General features: G+C 41.9%; 1 protein-coding gene across 7 annotated transcripts in view; it reads left to right on the forward strand.

The window, feature by feature from the left end:
• Positions 1–18,830, forward strand: part of CREB5 (cAMP responsive element binding protein 5) — a 471,478-nt gene that overhangs the window by 354,468 nt on the left and 98,180 nt on the right. For all 7 annotated transcript variants that reach the window (XM_049894543.1, XM_049894546.1, XM_049894547.1 and 4 more), the window contains one exon: positions 5,961–6,071. In XM_049894543.1, coding sequence (XP_049750500.1) covers positions 5,961–6,071 — 111 coding nt within the window. The remainder of the gene's footprint in view (positions 1–5,960; positions 6,072–18,830) is intronic.

The following is an 18,830-nucleotide window of genomic DNA, read 5'->3' on the forward strand; positions in this document are numbered from 1 at the left end:
ACTGAGTAATAATGACAACTCTGACCGGAGCGCATTAGAAGATACAAAAAGTAAATTAGCAGTTTTAGCCTTTTGTGCACATTGACACAAGTAGGCTTACAAAAAACATTTTTGTTGTTCTAACTAACTACAGGAATATTTTTATAAAAAATAATAAATTTCTGCTGAAACACTGCACAAAAATTTATGGACAGTCATTTCAGTGTCACCCCCTCTGATAGTGTCACCCACTGTGGTCCCCGCAGTGATACCACCAAAGAGTTGTGACTAGAATTCACATCTCAACTCATGCTAAGCAGCTCAGATCAACCCTGGTTGAGAAATTTGCTCAAAATGTAGTCAGGGAACTGGGAAGGGCTTGCCCCCAGTTTAGAGAAATGGACCTGCCCATTATAAATACTGGATAGTCATCAGTTTAGAAATAGTCTTTGCAAAATTGGTCTAGAAGGACAAATTGAGCCAGGTAATGTTACCAGCACTTCTCTCCTTAGGCCCCTTTAGATGAAGGAAAACAGCACCATCAACGCAATTATCCCAGGTTTTATTCAAATCATCTAAGTGCATGAAGTCTTCCACCTCAGACTGCCTTCACTGAGGCTCCAAATCCCACTTGTCCAAAACTAGTTTCTTTTTAGAACTTCTGTGCATTCACTAGAAAAATACTACCACAGTGACTTTTTTTTTCCATTTTCCCCAACTGTGTACCATTCCCAGGGAGCAAAGATGGGTACTTGGGCTGAAAGAGCCTAGAGAAAAGGCAACTTTGGGTACCTGATGCTAGTTTCCACCACATCATCTCATCGTATTACCTGATTTCCTGTTGATACTTCAGAATAGAAGCAAAAGTTCAGGTGCATGGTCAAGAGCCATTGTACACAAAAGTCAGCGATGTCACCCCAGTGGGAGTTTCCAAATCCACGTCAGTGATGTGTACAGTTATCATGATAATAGACATCGGTTGAGAGCAGTGGTTCTCAACCAGGGGTAGTGTTGCTTCCTGGGGACATTGGGCAATGTCTGGAGACATTGTTGATTGACACAACTGGAAAGGAGGGGAAGAGTGGTACTAGTGGCATCTAATGGCTAGAGGATAGGGATGCTGCTAAACATTTTACAATGCACAGGATAGGCCCTCACAACGAAGGATTATTCAGCTCAAAAGGTCAATAGTGCCAAGGCTGAGAAACCTGCTGTACCGAGACACTAATGTAACTAAAGAAAATTAATATGAGACCTCCTCCAAAAAGTACATCCTATCATTTATAATCAGTAAAATCAGTTGCAGTGGAATCGATTCCAACTCATGACGACGAAATGCCAACTGAGATGTTTCAACAAACAGATGCAGTGCTGGAAGTGCTCACTCATCTATGCCAAGAAATTTGGAAGATAGCTACCTGGCCAACCAACTGGAAGAGATCCATATTTATGCCTATTCCTAAAAAAGGTGATCCAACCAAATGCGGAAATTATCCAGCAATATCACATGCAAGCAAAATTTTGATGAAGATCATTCAAAAGCAGCTGCAGCAGTACATCAATGGGGAACTGCCAGAAATTCAAGCCAAGTTTAGAAGAGGACGTGGAACCAGGTATATCATCGCTGATGTCAGGTGGATCCTGGCTGAAAGCAGAGTACCAGAAAGATGTTAACCTGTGTGTTGTATTGACTTTGCTAAGGCATTCGACTGTGTGGATCATAACAAATAATGGATAATGTTGCAGAAAATGGGAATTCTGGAACAGTTAATTGTGCTCGTGAGGAATCTGTACATGGATCTAGAGGCAGTCATTTGAACTGAACAAGGGGATACTGCATGGCTTAAAGTCCAGAAAGGTGTATGGCAGGGCTGTATTCTTTCACCATACCTATTCAATCTGTATGTTCAGCTGGACTATATGAAGAAGAACAGGACATAGGATTAGAGGAAGACTCATAAACAACCTGCGTTATACAGATGACACACCCTGCTTGCTGAAAGTGAAGATGACTTAAAGCGCTTACTGGTGAAGATCAAAGACCACAGCCTTCAGTATGGATTACACCTCAACATAAAGAAAACAAAAACCCTCACAACTGGACCAATAAGCAACATCATGATAAATGGAGAAAAGATTGAAGTTGTCAAAGATTTCATTTTACTTGAATCCGCAATCAATACCCACGGAAGCAGCAATCGAGAAATCAAAAAACGCATTGCATTGGGCAAATCTGCTGCAAAAGACCTTTTTAAAGTGTTGAAAAGCAAAGATGTGACCTTGAGGACTAAGGTGCACCTGACCCAAGCCATGGTGTTTTCAGTCGACTTACATGCATGCTAAAGCTGGACAATGAATAAGGAAGACAGGAGAAGAATTGACGCCTTTGAATTGTGGTGTTGAATATTGAATATACCGTGGACTGCCAAAAGAACAAACAAATCTGTCTTGGAAGAAGTACAACCAGAATGCTCTTTAGAAGCAAGGATGGTGAGACTGCGTCTCACATACTTCAGACATGTTATCAGGAGGGATCAGTGCCTGGAGAAGGACATCATGCTTGATAAAGTAGAGGGTCAGTGAAAAAGAGGAAGACCCTCAACAAGATGGATTGACACAGTGGCTGCAACAGTGGTCTCAAGCATATCAACAATTGTGAGGATGGTGCAGGACCAGGCAGTGTTTCCTTCTGTTGTGCATAGGGACGCTATGAGTTGACACTGGCTCGACAGCACCTAACAACAACAGCATGGCAACCCCATGTATATCAGAGTAAAATTGTGCCCTGTGGGGTTTTCAATGGCTGATTTTCTGGAACTAGATCACCAGGCTTTCCTTCCAAGGCACCTCTGGGTAGACTGGAACTTCCAACCTTTTGGTTAGCAGCTGAGCACATTAACCATGTGCGTCACCCAGGGACTCCTAGAAACCTAGAATTTTTCTTCCTTATGATCATATCACCAGCTCCAGTGCTATAACATTGGCATTTCAAGCATGGTTAGAGGAGAACCTCATACCCTAGAGTTCCTGCCCCAGGGGGCTATGATTCCCTAGGTATAAAAGATAAGTCTATGTCTTTAGGTGAAGATGAGATCCTTGACTGATTTGTATACATACTGCCAGACCACATATTTCACAAAGCCCCAGATCTGAAGCAAAATGATGTACTTGTCCATTCATTCAAACATTCATTCATTCCATACACTTTTGTCAAGCACCTTCTATGTGCCAAGTACCTACGCTAGGTGCTGGGGAGACAGCGATGAGCAAGGCAGGCTTTTTCTTAATGTGCTCACTGGGCTGTGAGTCATAGTTTGAAAGTTAAATGATGAAATAACTTAGGAATATGAACAACCATTATAATTACAAGAGCCCAGTGAGCCGCAGACATTCTATTTTTCATTTCGTATTAAGATAAATAAATAAAGCTCAGAAAAGGGTGAAATCTTTTCCTGGGCATCTTACCTGTAATGCTACATGTTGCTCAGCAAAGGCACTCCCACCTTCTGGTCTCTTAATTCTAGTGAAGTCATTGAAGCAAAGCTCGTGACGCAGAGCCTTGTTAGTGCAAACCACCAAATACTTGTTTCGAAGAGGCTCTGTTGACAACATGCATTAACATGGAAAAATGCCTTTTTTTTTTTTTTTTTTAGATAAAGAAATCAGCCTGTTTTTAATCTTCTGGTTAATTAGAGTAGCTTTATGACCTTGCTAAAAGCAGTATTTTGTGATTCACGGAACGGAAGTAGTCACATTGTTATTAGCTGCTGTCAAGTTGGCCCCTGACTCGTGGTGACCCTATGGACAGTTGAACGAAGCACTGCCCAGTCCTGCACCATCCTCATGATCGGTTGCAGATCTGATCACTGTGATCCAGAGAGTTTTCATTGGCTGATTTTCAGAAGCAGATCACTAGGCTTTTCTTTCTAGAGAAATAATCATAGACTAAAACTTTTCTGAAAAGTGAGAACCATTGTTGACTTCTGAATCCAGAGGTGGCAAATGGGCTACTCTCACCACTCTGTAGTACAAAATAAACTCGTAGCTGGGAAGACTCTGGACAAGTATTTACTTCTGAAAGATTCTCCTTTGGAAAACTGAAAGTGAAAGCTCATTCGGGCTTTGATTAACCTCTAGGAGACAGTCATAATTGGAATAATGCGTCTAATGGTATCCCAACTCTGCCATGCACCCAGCCTTTGGAAGAGAGAGTTATAAGTAATAAGCATTTTTTTTAGAGCAGTGCAACTCTTGAGTTCTCTATTGCTTAAAAATTTGAGTACCTAGGCCGTCTGGAGATTTGGGATTATGTGGGAGTGTCTATGTGCATGTTTTATTTTACTTAATTGGTAAGGCTCAAAATGTTTTGCTAAAGCACAATGTAAAGAAAAGTCTCCTTCATTAAATAGCTCCCCTTGAAAAAGTTCACACATCACCCACTGCTAGAGAACTGATAAGCTAATTCAGGCTAAGTAAGACTGACGGTACATTATTGTCATGGGAAGTAGCCACCACTCACGGAGAAGGACTTTAACTAGCACCTCTGCTAAATCCGCAGATTAATGTCATACTGATACCACCCCCACCCCAGGGTGGGCACAATAGGAATTATAGAGTCATAGCATCTCACCAATGCAAACGGTTTTTTAGTTCAACTGTTCCTCTAAAGCTTCACTCTGTGAGATTTTCATTCCACACTCTTAGGAACACCTCTAGCAATAAGGACCTCCGTGTTTACCAAGACTAACTACACCAGGAAACCCTGGTCATGTAGTGGTTAAGAGCTATGGCTGCTAACCAAAAGGTTCAAATCCACCAGGCGCTCCTTGGAAACCCTATGGGGCAGTTCTATTCTCTCTGTCCTGTGGGGTCGCTATGAGTCAGAATTGACTCGACAGCAATGGGTGTTTTTGGTACCTACACTAACTTTGAGCAGAAAGCTGGATTCCTAAAATTTCTGACCATTGTTTTTATTTCCATCCTTAGGTAAAAAAATGGGAAAACATTTTCATTGATGCATTTTTCTTTCCCTAATGATTTTCTGTGTGATTTCATTATTAAATGGACTCGTTTTATTCCAGTTGTTTGAAAAGTGTTAATTCCCTACTAAACAGAAAATATTATTAATCAGACACACCCTTCCCTGACTAAAATAGAGATTTTCTTTTCTTTGCCTTTTAAAGGGGAACACTTTGGAGACAAAGATGCCAGGACTCAATTCAAGTATTTGGGTGATGTTAATTCTAAGACACAATGGCAGGCCAGCAGGGGAACGATGTGGGAGCAGTCCTTCATGTGTCATACAGTTCCCTCAACTGCTTTGTCACCTCTCCAAGGGCCTATCCCTGCTGTGAGCCCTAAAACTACTGCTGCATAGAGTTTTGACTCGGTGAACAAGGAAGAGGGATGTGTCAGGGGCAGGAACTCAATTCTCTGTGCTCAATCATTTTGATGGTGTTTGTGAGATAGACAGGAAGTCCCACTATCTTTGAGAGCATTGATTTTAAAATTAGTTTTACCTTTTTTTTTTTTTCTTTTCTTATTGCCCAAATGACTCATGTTTGCTGTATAAAATTTAGGCAGGAAAAGCCATAGATAACCTGAGATAACCATTTGGTATATATCCTTCCAGTGTTTTTTCTATGCAAATATTATTCTTTACAACAGTAAAAATAACCATGGTTAGTGGTTGTGTAGTATTTGCAAAAGTGGAAATATTCTGTTATTTTGCTTGGAAATCACCTTTAATGACAACACAGTTCCTTTTGGTCTGGGGCATTTTCTAGAGAAGGCACAACTTTGGATGCTTCGTATGTATGCTTGCGATTAAGACTTAGAAGTGGATTGCTACACCAAAAAAGCTTTCTCAGGAGTTACTTAAAGAAATGCTAAACAATTCACTTGAAGGAAAAGTGCAGCATTGTCTAAGACCTAGACTGTCTTTCTCAGACTTCTAATTCTGTTGCTTTTCTTTCTCTTAGATGGAGAGACAAATGTCAGTGAACTCCAACATCATGGGGATGCAAGGTCCAAATCTCAATAACCCCTGTGCTTCTCCCCAAGTCCAGCCAATGCATTCAGAAGCCAAAATGGTAAATAACAGTATAATCATCCTTTCATTATTTCATGACCTTTCTTTTGACTTCCACTCTGATTCCAAATTTCAATTACGGTAGACGGTTCTATCTTTGTTTCAGTGAATAGGTTTTCTGTGGAAAGGCAGTAGAGAGATTGGGTCTCTCTTTGAGGGTATTTGTTACTGAACCTTGGCATCGAATAATCATTTAGCAAGCGTTGAATCAACGTGTGGTGTTGGTGAAAGGGACATTGAGAAGTTTTGGAAAATCCATAGGAGTTGGGATGGGATGCACCCAAGTATGTATATATTTGCTCAAAATGTGAAATAAAAATTGTTTAGACTTTCTCTTTCTTCAGGGTAGTTACACTTCAATGCCACTCTCCCTATATGCCCATGTCCACTAAAACAGGCTTTTAATTCTTAAGTACATACTATTATATTGCACTTTTTGTTATAGTTGTCAGATGTAACATTGATTTGAAAGAATCAGAGACTATTTTCTTAGAGGTTAACTAAAACCCTTACTGAAACACATAATTTCAGTGACAATCTTAAGTAGCTTTTAACATGAGATTTATGTACAGAAGGCCAATATTTTTAATAACAGTGATAGAATTATGCATCTGTATCCTACTAATTTTTTTTTTTTTTTATCCTACTAAATACTAAAGAAAGTGATGCATGTCAGTCTTTGCAATGTAAACTTGCTGGTTATATTTAGAGGAGTTACTGTCACAGTGAAATTCTCACTACCACAATTAGTAAGGTATCAGATGACAACAAAATACACTGTAGCAAAATTTTTTTTAGTATCTGTCATTGGGTCAGATTGCTTTTGCTAGAAGTTGGAGATGCATTTGGCTTGCTGACTGACAGCACTAGGGATCGTGTCTGATGGTGAGTGTGAGGATGTTACTGACAGTTCCGAAAGTTAGCCATCAGTTCCTGTGTAGGAGTGGAGTCAGATCCAGTGACTTCGTTTTCAACGACAACAAGAGTTTTTTTGACGCCTGCTTTGGCCACATTCCCTTGGAAACTTCACTCATTTGACTTCCAGCTTCTTGACCCAAGGAAGCGACTGAACTCCCAGTGTTGGCTACCTTGGTTAAGAGAGTTCTCTTTGCTGTGCCACAGACCCTGTGACGTGCCAAATGGCACTGGCATCTGTAGAAAAGCTCGTTAAATGTTTTTGGAATCGGCAAATATTTTCTCAACTCGAGCTCCGCAGAGCCAAACTAAATACTTGCTGGCAGAGTAAAGTTCAAACTGGCATATGTTTTGGAGACTAAAAAAAATGGCGCCAACTGTAAGAATGAAATGGCGGCAGCATCAGACCTCCGTGTCTAACTTCACAAGGCGAAGGAAAAGGAATCATCATCAGCATTAATAGCCCCAGGCAGATTGCTATTAAGTGGAGGTCAAACATACTTCCTTCACTCCAACCTTGTTACCAATTCCTATACCAGCCTTCCCTCCCAAGGCACTCTCTACTCCTGTGCTGGGTTTGATAATTTGTTGCAGTGGCCACACAGAACTCACAGACAATACTCGTGATTATAAGGTTTATTAGGGAAGCACCAGGTTACAATTCAGGATCAGGAACAACTCAGGATACAGTTCTTTGGTCAGGACAGCTTCTCTGCTGTGCCCACAGGCTAGCCTCTCCCTGCCCCTCAGCCACTTGGCCTCTTGGGCCTCTTAGGCGTCTTGGGCTGCCTGGCCTCTGCTCTGCTTGGGCAAGTGTTACAAAGCTCTTTAGCTTCACTGTAAAGTGTCCAGAGGCACCCAAATCCACTAGCAAGCCACCTGCCTGAAGGCTATCAGCCTTCTCACTCTGCGAATCCCACCATGCCATATCCTGCAAATCTCCTGGTTCTGTTGCTGCCGATTGTCTGCTATTTCTTTTCTCCATCTTGCGCCTTCCCCAGAGTTACAGCTCTGTCTCCAGAGTCTAGGAGGTTCTTAGCACAGGGACCTTGGGTCCAAAGGACACGCTCTGCTCCTGGCTATTCTTTCTTGATGGTAGTGAGGTCCCCCCTTTCTATCTCTGGGATGGCTCATTTTAAGCCTAATGGGGTGGCAAAACTGACCAATCCCCTTGTTAAGATCCCATGCACCTTATCTGCATGGTCCCACTCCCACAAGCATTCCATGAACTTTATTTGCATTAGCAGCAAGCTGTCCAATCCTCTTGATGGGCCACGAGCACCTTATTTATATAGTCCTACCCGATCATTGTGTGGGAGTCACAAAGACTGTGGCTAGAAGGGCCATGTTAAGTAATTCACTGCACTGCAGAGGCCAGAGTAGGGCTTCAAATCTGAACAAGTTCAGCCATGACCGACTAAGCAAAGCCAGAAGAGATCTGAATTTTTTTAATTTGGGTGATTCAGAATATAGCCAGGTCGGAAAAAATATGGGTCAAAGCCCTGAAATGGGAGACTCTGAAGAGGCGTAGTGAGCCCTTTCAGGAGCCTGGTGTGTGAGACTGGATTATTCCTAGGACACGCATTCAAAGCCATGTGGTCAGCTGCCATCTTTGAGCCGGGCACCGCTGTTTCCAACTCGGTGCAGAATCCAAAGAGCAAGAGATTTGGTTGCTATGCAACACATACATTGACCTTGTTTTCTATGAGGGAAATTAAGTTTCTAGCAGGGATTCAACCTATAATTTTTCCTGTTCTGGTTTTGATTCGGGGTCACCCAAATTTTAAAAATTCGAATCTGTTCTGGTGTCTCTGCCTCGGCCGTGACTGAGCCATGAACTGGTTTGAAGCCCTCGACCAAAGTAATACTATTTACTTTTTTTTTTTTTTAAGGAAAAAAAATGAACTGTGAAGGTACTTAAGAAGAAAACAAGGCTAAGTTATTGTGTGCATGAATATGTGTTCTGGGTCTGAGTATCAGAGATTCCTCCTCCAGCTGGGTTATTTTTACATCCTCTTGTTTGGTTCAGGAAACCCTGGTGGTGTAGTGGTTAAGTGCTATGGCTGCTAACCAAAGGGTCAGCAGTTCGAATCTGCCAGACGCTCCTTGGAAACTCTATGGGCAGTTCTACTTTGTCCTTTAGGGTCGCTATGAGTTGGAATTGACTCAACGGCACTGGGTTTGGTTTGTTTTTGTTTGTTTGGTTCACAGTCTGTGTTCCTTTTGAGGGACCTTCCAGACAACTTTAGATGGATTCTGAAACACTATTCCAAACCACATTTCTTCATCAGTTGATTTTCACTAGATTTTATACCACTGCTTGACTCAGAAGTGCCCTAACCCTTGTTCTTGCTAGCAAAGAAGGAAAATGCTTCCAAAAGTAAGGTGTGATTTATATATATGAAATAAAAAATATATATGATATGGCAAATTAATGTGGAGTAATTTTATCCGAAGACAAAAGGGAGTTACTCTGTACTTACAAAAAAAAAAAAAAAAAAGAAGAAGCATGATCTCAAAAATGTTTGTCAAATTACATTTATTGAGCAAGCACAATAGTCTTTTGATCATGTTCTGAGTGAATGGCTATTTCCAGGTCTCCCATGTGTGAGGTAATGAACTGCATCATGGGGTTAGGGCTTAGGGAGCCCAGTTATTCCCTGTGCCCCAGGTTCCCACCCCTACCTTCATTATTGCCAATACATTAAACCAAAGGAAAACATGGTAGTACTGACCACTTAGATTTGCGATAATAGAATTTATTTAGCAGTTTGGAAATGTTTAAGTAAGTGAGTTTTAATATGTCACTTAGTATCTCTGATCTTCTTATGCTTGCTTTATTCACTGGAGCAACCAACCCTTGCCATCTACTGACTGTACAGAATTTTCTAGCAGCTTTGGGCTGCTCAGATGAAAAGCTTTTATGAAATACAAAGTAGTGAAGGAAAAAAAAAAAAAAACTATGATTTTAATGTCAGCCAGAGCCTTCCCAGGTTTCTCTGAACTATGGGCTTTGTTGTTCTATGCCTAATTTTCTTCCTGTGTCAGACTGGAATGGATTCCAGATTTCAGCTAAGACTCTCGTTTCACTGTTTTCAAGGACTTTTGCAAAGGTCACACATGGGCTATTGTGATAAATGCACTCAGCAGGGTGTGTTCTCAGAGCACGCAAGTAACCAGAGAGCTACAGGGAGGTGTTGCCCATAAACACTGCAGGCTTATTCTCCTGTGGGCAGTGGTGTCAGGAGTGTCCATTTCACATTCTCTATTGGCCACTGACAAAAACAATCATCCTGAATCCCTGGTGAAACTTGGAGGTCTTGGGGGTGGACAGAAGTTGAAGACAGTATTGCATTTTACTTACAGCTTTTTTAGAAGCTTGCTGACTAGGGATTGTGCATTCGAGTATGTCAGTTTCCTGGCCCCCAAATCAGCAATTAATATTGTATGAAGGAGCAAAATAGATATCCTTAATACATTCTACAGTACGTGAATCTAATATATCCGAAATTGAGAAGCACACGTGCTCGTTTTCTGAATTAATAAGGTCCCTGGGTGGCACAAGCAGTTTGCTTTCAGTTACTAACATAAGGGTTGGCAAGCTGAACCCACCCAGTGGTGCTGTGGAAGAAAGGCTTGGCTATCTACTTCCATAGATTGTAGCCCCCAAAACCCTGTGGAGCTCAGTTCAGCTCTGTAACACATGGAGTCACTATGAGCCTAAACTGGCTTGATGGCAATAGGTGTGGTTTTTTGGTTTTAGTACTAAGCAGTGTACTTCAGTTTGCTGTAGCCACATCTGCCCAAGCTAGTTTTATCATAATTCTGGCAGATTATAATTTAGTTTTATGGATTCTTTCTCTGAAGAGATATGTGGCTTCTCAATTATACAAGTGAGTAAACACATATTGGATTTCATATGGGAGTCAGAGCAGATGCAAAGCTGTGGAGGCCTTCCATCTTTCTAACCACCCCAAGAAATAGGTTCTTCCTTCTGGATTCTGGAAATGATGGGTGTCTTTGATGAAAGTGGAGTCTGTTAGAAAAGACATTCATTCACTGGATACTTGGTTGACATTTTTAACACTCAAAGGGAAAAGAGGAGCCCTGGTGGTGCAGTGGTTAAGCCCTTGGCTACTAATGGTAAGGTCCGCAGTTCCAGCCCACTGGCCATTCCGTGGGAGACAGATGCGGCAGCCTGCTTCCTTAAGGATTTACAGCCTTGAAAACCCTATGGGGCAGTTCTACCCTGTCCTATAGGGTTGCTGTGAGTCGGAATCACTCCAAGGCAGGTTTTTTTTTTTTTTTTTGGTAGAGGGTAAAGGGAGGGGAATATGAGGATGGGCAGAGAGAAACGGAAAAAGGGAGGAGGAGAGAGGCAGACGGGAGGGGAGGGCAAACAGTAGACGACACATTTCCAGCCTCTGCAGGATACTGGTGATTCTGCAGGGTCGTCGTTGTGGTGTTCTCAGACAGGGGTAGATTTTCAGTCATTTTTTCTTGTGAGAATGGTTAAGTGCTCCACTACTAGCCAGAAGGTTGGTGGTTCGAACCCACCCAGAGGTGCCTCAGAAGACAGGCCCAGCAGTCTGCTTCTGCGAGGTCACAGCCTTGAAAACCCTATGGAGAAGTTCTACTCTGCACACATGGCGCCACCGAGAGTTGGAATCCACTAGATGGCAACTAACAACAACAATATCTAGCTTTCAAGGAGTTTTCTTTTTTAATAGAAACTGACAATTGATTTGGACGCTAAATAAGGTTAAAAAAGAAGAAGAAGAAGAAGAAGAAGAAAAAACTTGTGCTATCTTGTGTCTCTGAATAAAATGTAAAATAACATCTAAACTACTGTTTAGAGAGGGCTCTGGCCACTCTGGAAACCCTGGTGGCATGATGGTTAAGAGCTATGGCTGCTAACCAAAAGGTCGGCAAGGTGGAATCCACAGGCGCTCCTTGGAAACCCTATGGGGCGGTTCTACTCTGTCCTATAGGGTCACTATGAGTCGGAATTGACTTATGGCAACGGGTTTGGTTTTTGGTTCTGGCCACTCCACCCAGACCTGACCTTAAGTTTGGACAGGAATAGTGAAGGCCAGAGTATGTATAGTAGATAGGAGGTATGGACAGAGTGGACCCCAGTGTTTCCTGAGCCCCTGTTATATGTCCGCACAGAGCACTGAACAGCTGGGACCTGATTCTGTCCTCAGGACAGCGCCATAACTGGGGCATTGTCTCCATTTTACAACTGGGAGAGCTGAGGCCCCAAATGGTTAAAAAACTGGTCAAGGTCACATCACTTTGTTGTTCTTAGCTGCCGTGGTGTCATCCCCTGACTCATGGCGACATCATGCACAATGGGAGGAAGTGCTGCTTGGTCCTGCTCCATCCTCATAATTGGTTTCGGATTGAACCACTGTGATCCACAGGGTATTTATTGACTGATTTTCGGAAGTGGATCACCAGGCCTTTAGGCTAAAATCTCATACCCCAAGGACAAAGCTTTTCTTATCACAACATTCATCCTTTGAATAAAAATATTGTACAGCTGCTAGTTGTCATTAACCAGCAGAGTAAATCAAGTTCCATCAGGTTAATTTATATTTACCTACAAATGAGAGACAAGGGTGACAAGGACAATTACAACTCCAGATAATCTGGAAAAGATGTGGAGTGGCTGGTAGTATTCAACTTTCATCTTCCTTTAAGCAGAGCTGTGTGGCTTCTTTGACTAGTCCAGCTTCACTGCTTCTTTATCCAAACACATTTTTAATTAAAAATCCCTCTTGCCTTGTTTTACATGTTTAGTTCCTGACTTTGATTGATTGTAAGCTCCTAAAAGACTGTCCTTGTGTCATGTAAGTTCCTTGTACAGAGAAAGGCCCAATGAATGAGAACTGGATTTAACTGAGTTGACTTTAGTTGAATTAAAATAAGAGAAAGGAACCAAATCCGAGCAGTAGAGTTGGAGGTGGGGAGGGGTAGGAAGGGCCAAGTATGAAGCTGAGAAAGGGAAGAGGAAAAGCTAGATAAGTTCTAAGCTAAGAAATCAGCCTGTAAAGAGTAGTTAACTACGTTTGATTTCTTTTAAAGATATCTAGAAACAATATCCCGTTGTATTTTTTTCTTGAGAGAAAAGCACTCTGTCTGTTCCTTTGAAAGTAAAATTTAGAATATCACGAGCCTCCTAGAAATTGAGAGTTATCAATACCAAATGCTGTTCTTCCATTGTGAAGGACTATTCATGTTATGTTTTGGTAGTTGACTGCCAATACCTTGTATATAGTTAGGTTTGTAGTTTATCGAATAGAGAGAGAGAGCAAGTGAGCCCTGGTGGTGCAACAATGGTTAACTGCTTGGCTGCTAATCAAAAGGTTGGCGGTTTGAACCCACCCATTGGCTCTGCGGGAGAAAGACCCAATGATCTGCTTCCATAAGGATTACAGTCAACAAAACTCCATGGCACATTTCTACTCCATAACATATGGGGTCACTGTGAGTCGAAATTGACTTAATGGCACCTAACTACAGCATGAAGCCCTGGTGGCACAGTGGTTAAGAGCTTGGGTGCTAACCAAAAGGTTTCAGTAGTTCAAATCCACCAGCTGCTCCTTGGAAACCCTATGGGGCAGTTCTACTCTGTCCTATAGGGTTGCTATGAGTTGAAATTGACAGCAATACATATATATATATGTATATATATGAAAGAAAGAAACTAAAAAGACTGGAGAGTCAAGGACTTTTAGAGATGGAAGGTACTTAGCAAAGAGCTTGTTTAAATCCCCCATTTCACAGGTAAACATGCCAAGGCCCTGGGAAGACTTAGGGGGATCCAGCAATCACTTAAACACAGTGCTGGGCCCAGAACTCTGCTCTTGACTTTTCTACCTAGAACTGTGCTTTTGCCATCAGCTACACTGATAAATTCCTAACAGTACTTCTTTTCTTGAATCATGGTTTCCTCCCGGCCGATAGGCAGACGAGAACTGGGGTGGTATAGTGAGAAATTGTGGTTAAATATCCACTTTGTTTTGAATGTCAACCTGGGTGTGTTTGTGTTTGCCTTTCCCCTCCCTAATAATCGAGCTGGATAACTGTTTGCCTACAGTGCCCCTTGGCCACCCACTGTCCACAGATAAATCACAGAGGAGCCTGGCTCCATACGGACTTGCCTGGAAAGTTCATACGCATGAAAAGGCAGTCTCCAGGTAGCATCTCTCTGGCAGTCTTGAGAAATGCAGCCATACGATTTGCCTATTTGCTTTAATCATCCCCAGCTTCACTTCCTAAAAGTTCAGGAGTAAAAAGTGGTAAATGAATAGGCTGTCTGCTTCTCAGAAGCTCTGTGGTGTGGCAGGAAATGCTGTTGATTTTGAAGAAGCTCTCATTAACTTTTGAATCATGCCAGCTGCCGTGTGTCCCTGTTGCCAATGATTGAGAACACAATGATGGACCAAAGGGACTACTTTTTTTCAGAATCACCATCCCTCACTGCTGTACATATCACTGTCCAATATGTAAATAAATTTGAGTTAATGGATGATCCCATGACAACAACAACAAAAATTATGCTCTCACTAACATGTAATATGTATGAGGTGTTTCATTTTGTGGAATCCTTAGATGGCAGAAATGGTTAACCACTCGGGTGCTAACAGAAAGGTTGTTAGTTTAAGTCCACCTTGAGGTATCTTAGAAGAAAGGCCTGGTGATCTACTTCCAAAAAATCAGCCACTGAAAACCCTATGGAGCCCAGTTCTGCTCTGACACACATGGGGCCACCACGAGTTGGAGTCAATTCCACAGCAACTGGAATTTTTTTTTAAATCTCATTTTATAAGCAGTTTGCCTCTTAAAACACCATTATAGACAATGGTAATTGTTAACATTCATTAAGCATTTATTATGCATGTGACAGGAACTGTGGTTAGCGTCTTGTGATATATTATCTCATTTAATTTTTGCAACACTTCAGTGTGGGAGATACTATTCTTAATCTCATTTTACAAATGAACAAACTGAGAGGCTGAGTAACCTATGGAAGAACACACAGCAGGTAAAATATATTGGGTCCCTGGTCCTGGGCTTTAGTTACAATGGTTTTCCAGCAGAGAGGGTGATCATCCTATGAGCTTATATTAGTGGCATTTTTATACGTTTGAAAACACTTCCACATACATTGTCTCATGGAAGCATCATAGGGACCATGTAGAGTTAACAGGGTAATACTACTCTCCCCATTTTAGAGACACAGTGACCTTCAGAGTCATCCAGTGGCATAACTAGGCCCTGAGCCCAGGTCTTCTTTGGTTTTTGTCCCACTTCTACTTTATCCCACTGTCTGCTTCTGGTATCCCAGGTTATTTATTCTGAATGAAAGTGCATCCTTATAAAAACAAACCTCAGTGGTATAAAGTAGCATGGGGCTCATACCAGTAGTTCAGGCATAGCCACGTATTAGCTTATACCCAGTAGCTTTTCGGAGTCCCTGTTATGTACTTGGCTTCTAACTGATAGGTGGAGGTTCAAGTCCACCCAGGGACACCTCAGAAGACAGACCTGGTGATCTAATTCCAAAAAACCAAAACCAGCCGTTAAAAGCCCGTGGAGCACTATGCTACTCGGACACACATAAGTTGGAATCAACACGATGGCAACTTTTTTTTTTAGCTTCTTTAGGCTTCATCATTTAAAAACTGGAGGGGAACCTTCTCCATATTTCTATCTGGCAAAGACAAGTCCTGAATTTGAGCTTAGCTATTGTTATTGTTATTAAAGGAATAAAACCAACAACACTCCTTGAGACCTCACAGAAGCTCCAGCTCCTCTCTCTGTGGCTGAAAGTATGATTTTTCATATGCCATTGCCACTTTGACCATTTAAACTATAGACTAGAAACTGTAATGATATATCATATCTTTTTTTTTAATATAAATGGTGAGCTTATGAGATCACCCATAAGAGCTAGCAACCATTTATTTATATTTCCCACAGCACAGATCAGAACCTCAAGTGCATGGGATTATACATTTGATTGTATTTGTCTTGAAAACGAGAATTTGAGAGATTGACAATTGGCCATGAATCACTGAGTTCCAGAACAGGGAAGGAGCTCAGGGATTATTTTAGCCAAATCCCTTCCTTTGAGAAACAAAGGCCTGAGGTTCAGGTTAACAACTTGTTCAAGGTCACATAGGTAATTAGTGGCAGAAGGGGAATGAGAACCCAGGTTCTCGGTTTTCAAATTTATTGAACTTTACTCTCCACGTGCTGGTCAGGAATTGATGGGGAAAGCCACTGTCTGATGGCTGTGATGGTGAACTTTCTAGGTAGGGAGTTTCCTGATGTATTTTATGCAGGGTTTGGTTAGTAAGGCAAAAGAGAATCAATCAGCCTCTCCCCTTTACAGCAACTGGGGATGGAAGCCAACCATCAGAGAGCCAGAGGGAATGGGCCTGATAACCTATGATTGTTACTGAGACCGCCTTAGACAAGCTATTCTTACTTGTCATCACAATAGGCATATGCACCAAGTATTTCATCTCCTGACATCCAGTAACAAACCACCTTGATTTTGGTCACCACCAACCAAAGCAAACTTCACTGTGTTCTTGGAGTCTGCATGGATCTTTCTTGGGCTTTCAGAGATCTTTACTGTGTTGGATGTAATTTAGCCTGCTGCTCTTAAGTACAAAACCAAAGAATTCAAACTCATTGCTGTCAAGTTGATTCCAACTCATGGCGACCCCATGTGTTACAGAGTAGAACTGCTCCATAGGGTTTTCTTGTCAGTAATCTTACTGAAAGCAGATCCCCAGGCCTGTCATCCACCACACTGCTGGGTGGATTCAAACTACCAACCTTTCAATTAGTAGCTGAGCACAACAAACCGTTGCACCACCCACAAATACAAAGGGGTATTGAAATGTCTCTTTCCATTGCGTCTCTTCTCTTGGCTCTGCCACCTCCGTCCTCACAACCAGCCCCTCATGCAAACATTCAGACATTCTCCTAGGACTCATTGTCTTCCCCATTTTAGTTCTTTCTCTTTCTGCCAGTATCCACCCTGTTTTGGTAACCATGGCAATAGGTGAAATATAATCCCAATATTTGCTCGCTGCCTCTGTTACCCAGACCAGCATGCGCATTGCTGGGTCTTGTTTTTGTGTTTGTTCAATGTTCCCAAGCCTGAAGTCAGAGGCATCTGGTTAAGGAAATTGTACACACGCTGATTGGGAGCAGCACCTCCTCTCGAAGTTTTCAGGCACGTCTTCTCTGTGTAGTTGTGTACGTGTGCACGCACGCGTGCTCCTGGAAGCTTTGGAACATTGTACAAGTAAGTTCAGCTTGTGTCAGAAGAGCCAGGAAAAAAAAAAGAAATTTTACAAATCTTGTTACAGAGAAGTTCTGCTTTGCACAGATATATTTCAGTCTTTTTCTTGGAATTTATGTAGCTTACGCTTTCCAAGATTTTTGCCAGCACAACTAATAATGAAAGTTTGCCTTGCACTTTGGGGTGATGGCTCTGTGTTAATTGGGCTTTTATGTGGGAATTACAGAAGATCAGTCAGAAAATTCATGCCTTCAGGGTGGTGGAAGGTTGAGACATTGGGGTAGACAGAGGAAGCAAAGTTTTCTAAAGGTTTTCAGTTTTCTTTTCTTAAAAAATGAAAGAGAGAATCCAGTGTTTAAATCAAAAAATAACAGAGAACATTTTCCCCCTTCTTAGTATAATTTTAAAGTTGTCCTTTTTTCCCCCTTGTTAGTTTGACAAGCTAGCTGGAGAGTGCTGTGTGATTACTGTATTTGCTTCAGTGTGAACAAGATGAGCCACTAGGCTCTCACAATAGTTAAGTGCCACACACGCCAAGTATTTTTCTTTCAGAAGCGTACATACAGTCACCAGAACAGAATATGCATTTATTGAGGACAAGGTTTTCATCCGTCTGAGGCCTTGGATTCTGAGCTATTAAAAATGCAACCAGAGGGGCAAGACAGTAACAGGATTTCAACAAATAGCCAGGATCTAAAGTATAAGGGGAGGCAGGACCCCACTTGGGGGGACTTTCAGAGTTGGCCAAGTTTGTTACTTGTATCCTTTCCTTGAACTTCCATCTCCCTTTTGGCACCTACACATGGGAATGTGCCCATGTTTCCATGGTATGCAAGTTCCCAGGTCTGGTCCTGTGCCCTTTCCAGCCTCTTCTCTACCATCTCTCCACACTGTGGTCACTCATTCATGAACCTGGCATTTTCCCAAGTGCTTCTTGCTCTCTCTGGCTGTCTTGCGTTTTGTATTCTATTTCCTTTGCACAAAATTCCCTTTTACCTCTGCAAACTCCTCTCCTTTTCAACTCAAGCACAACTGCCTGTGATATCTTCTCAACTTCCCCAGGGAGACAGGAGCCACATCTTCTGTTAGGGTGGACTCCATTTGTACCTGATTTATAAAAAAAGAACCAAACCAAACCCAGTGCCATCGAGTCGACTCCGACTCATAGCAGCCCTATAGAACAGAGTGAACTGCCCCATAGAGTTTCCTTGTTTATACCCTCCCTATAAAGCTTTATTGTATTGTCATTATCTGTGTACCAGCCTCACTGCCAACCTGTAAAACTTCTTGAGAACAGAGGCCAATTTGATTCAGCTCCACATCCTGGGTTAACATCTCTTTTGCACGTGCTGGGTGCACAGTAAATGTTTGTTGATAGAATGAATGAAGAAACATCTCATAAACTAAATTTAGATGGAGGTGTTACCATGACCTAATATGTCACCCTACCCTGTGGGCTATTTGTCTTTTTTAAAGTTCCAGGGAGAAGGTAGGACTTAACTCAAGTGGTTGTTT

Source organism: Elephas maximus, chromosome 8 (assembly GCF_024166365.1).
Source record: "Elephas maximus indicus isolate mEleMax1 chromosome 8, mEleMax1 primary haplotype, whole genome shotgun sequence".
Taxonomy (NCBI): domain Eukaryota; kingdom Metazoa; phylum Chordata; class Mammalia; order Proboscidea; family Elephantidae; genus Elephas; species Elephas maximus.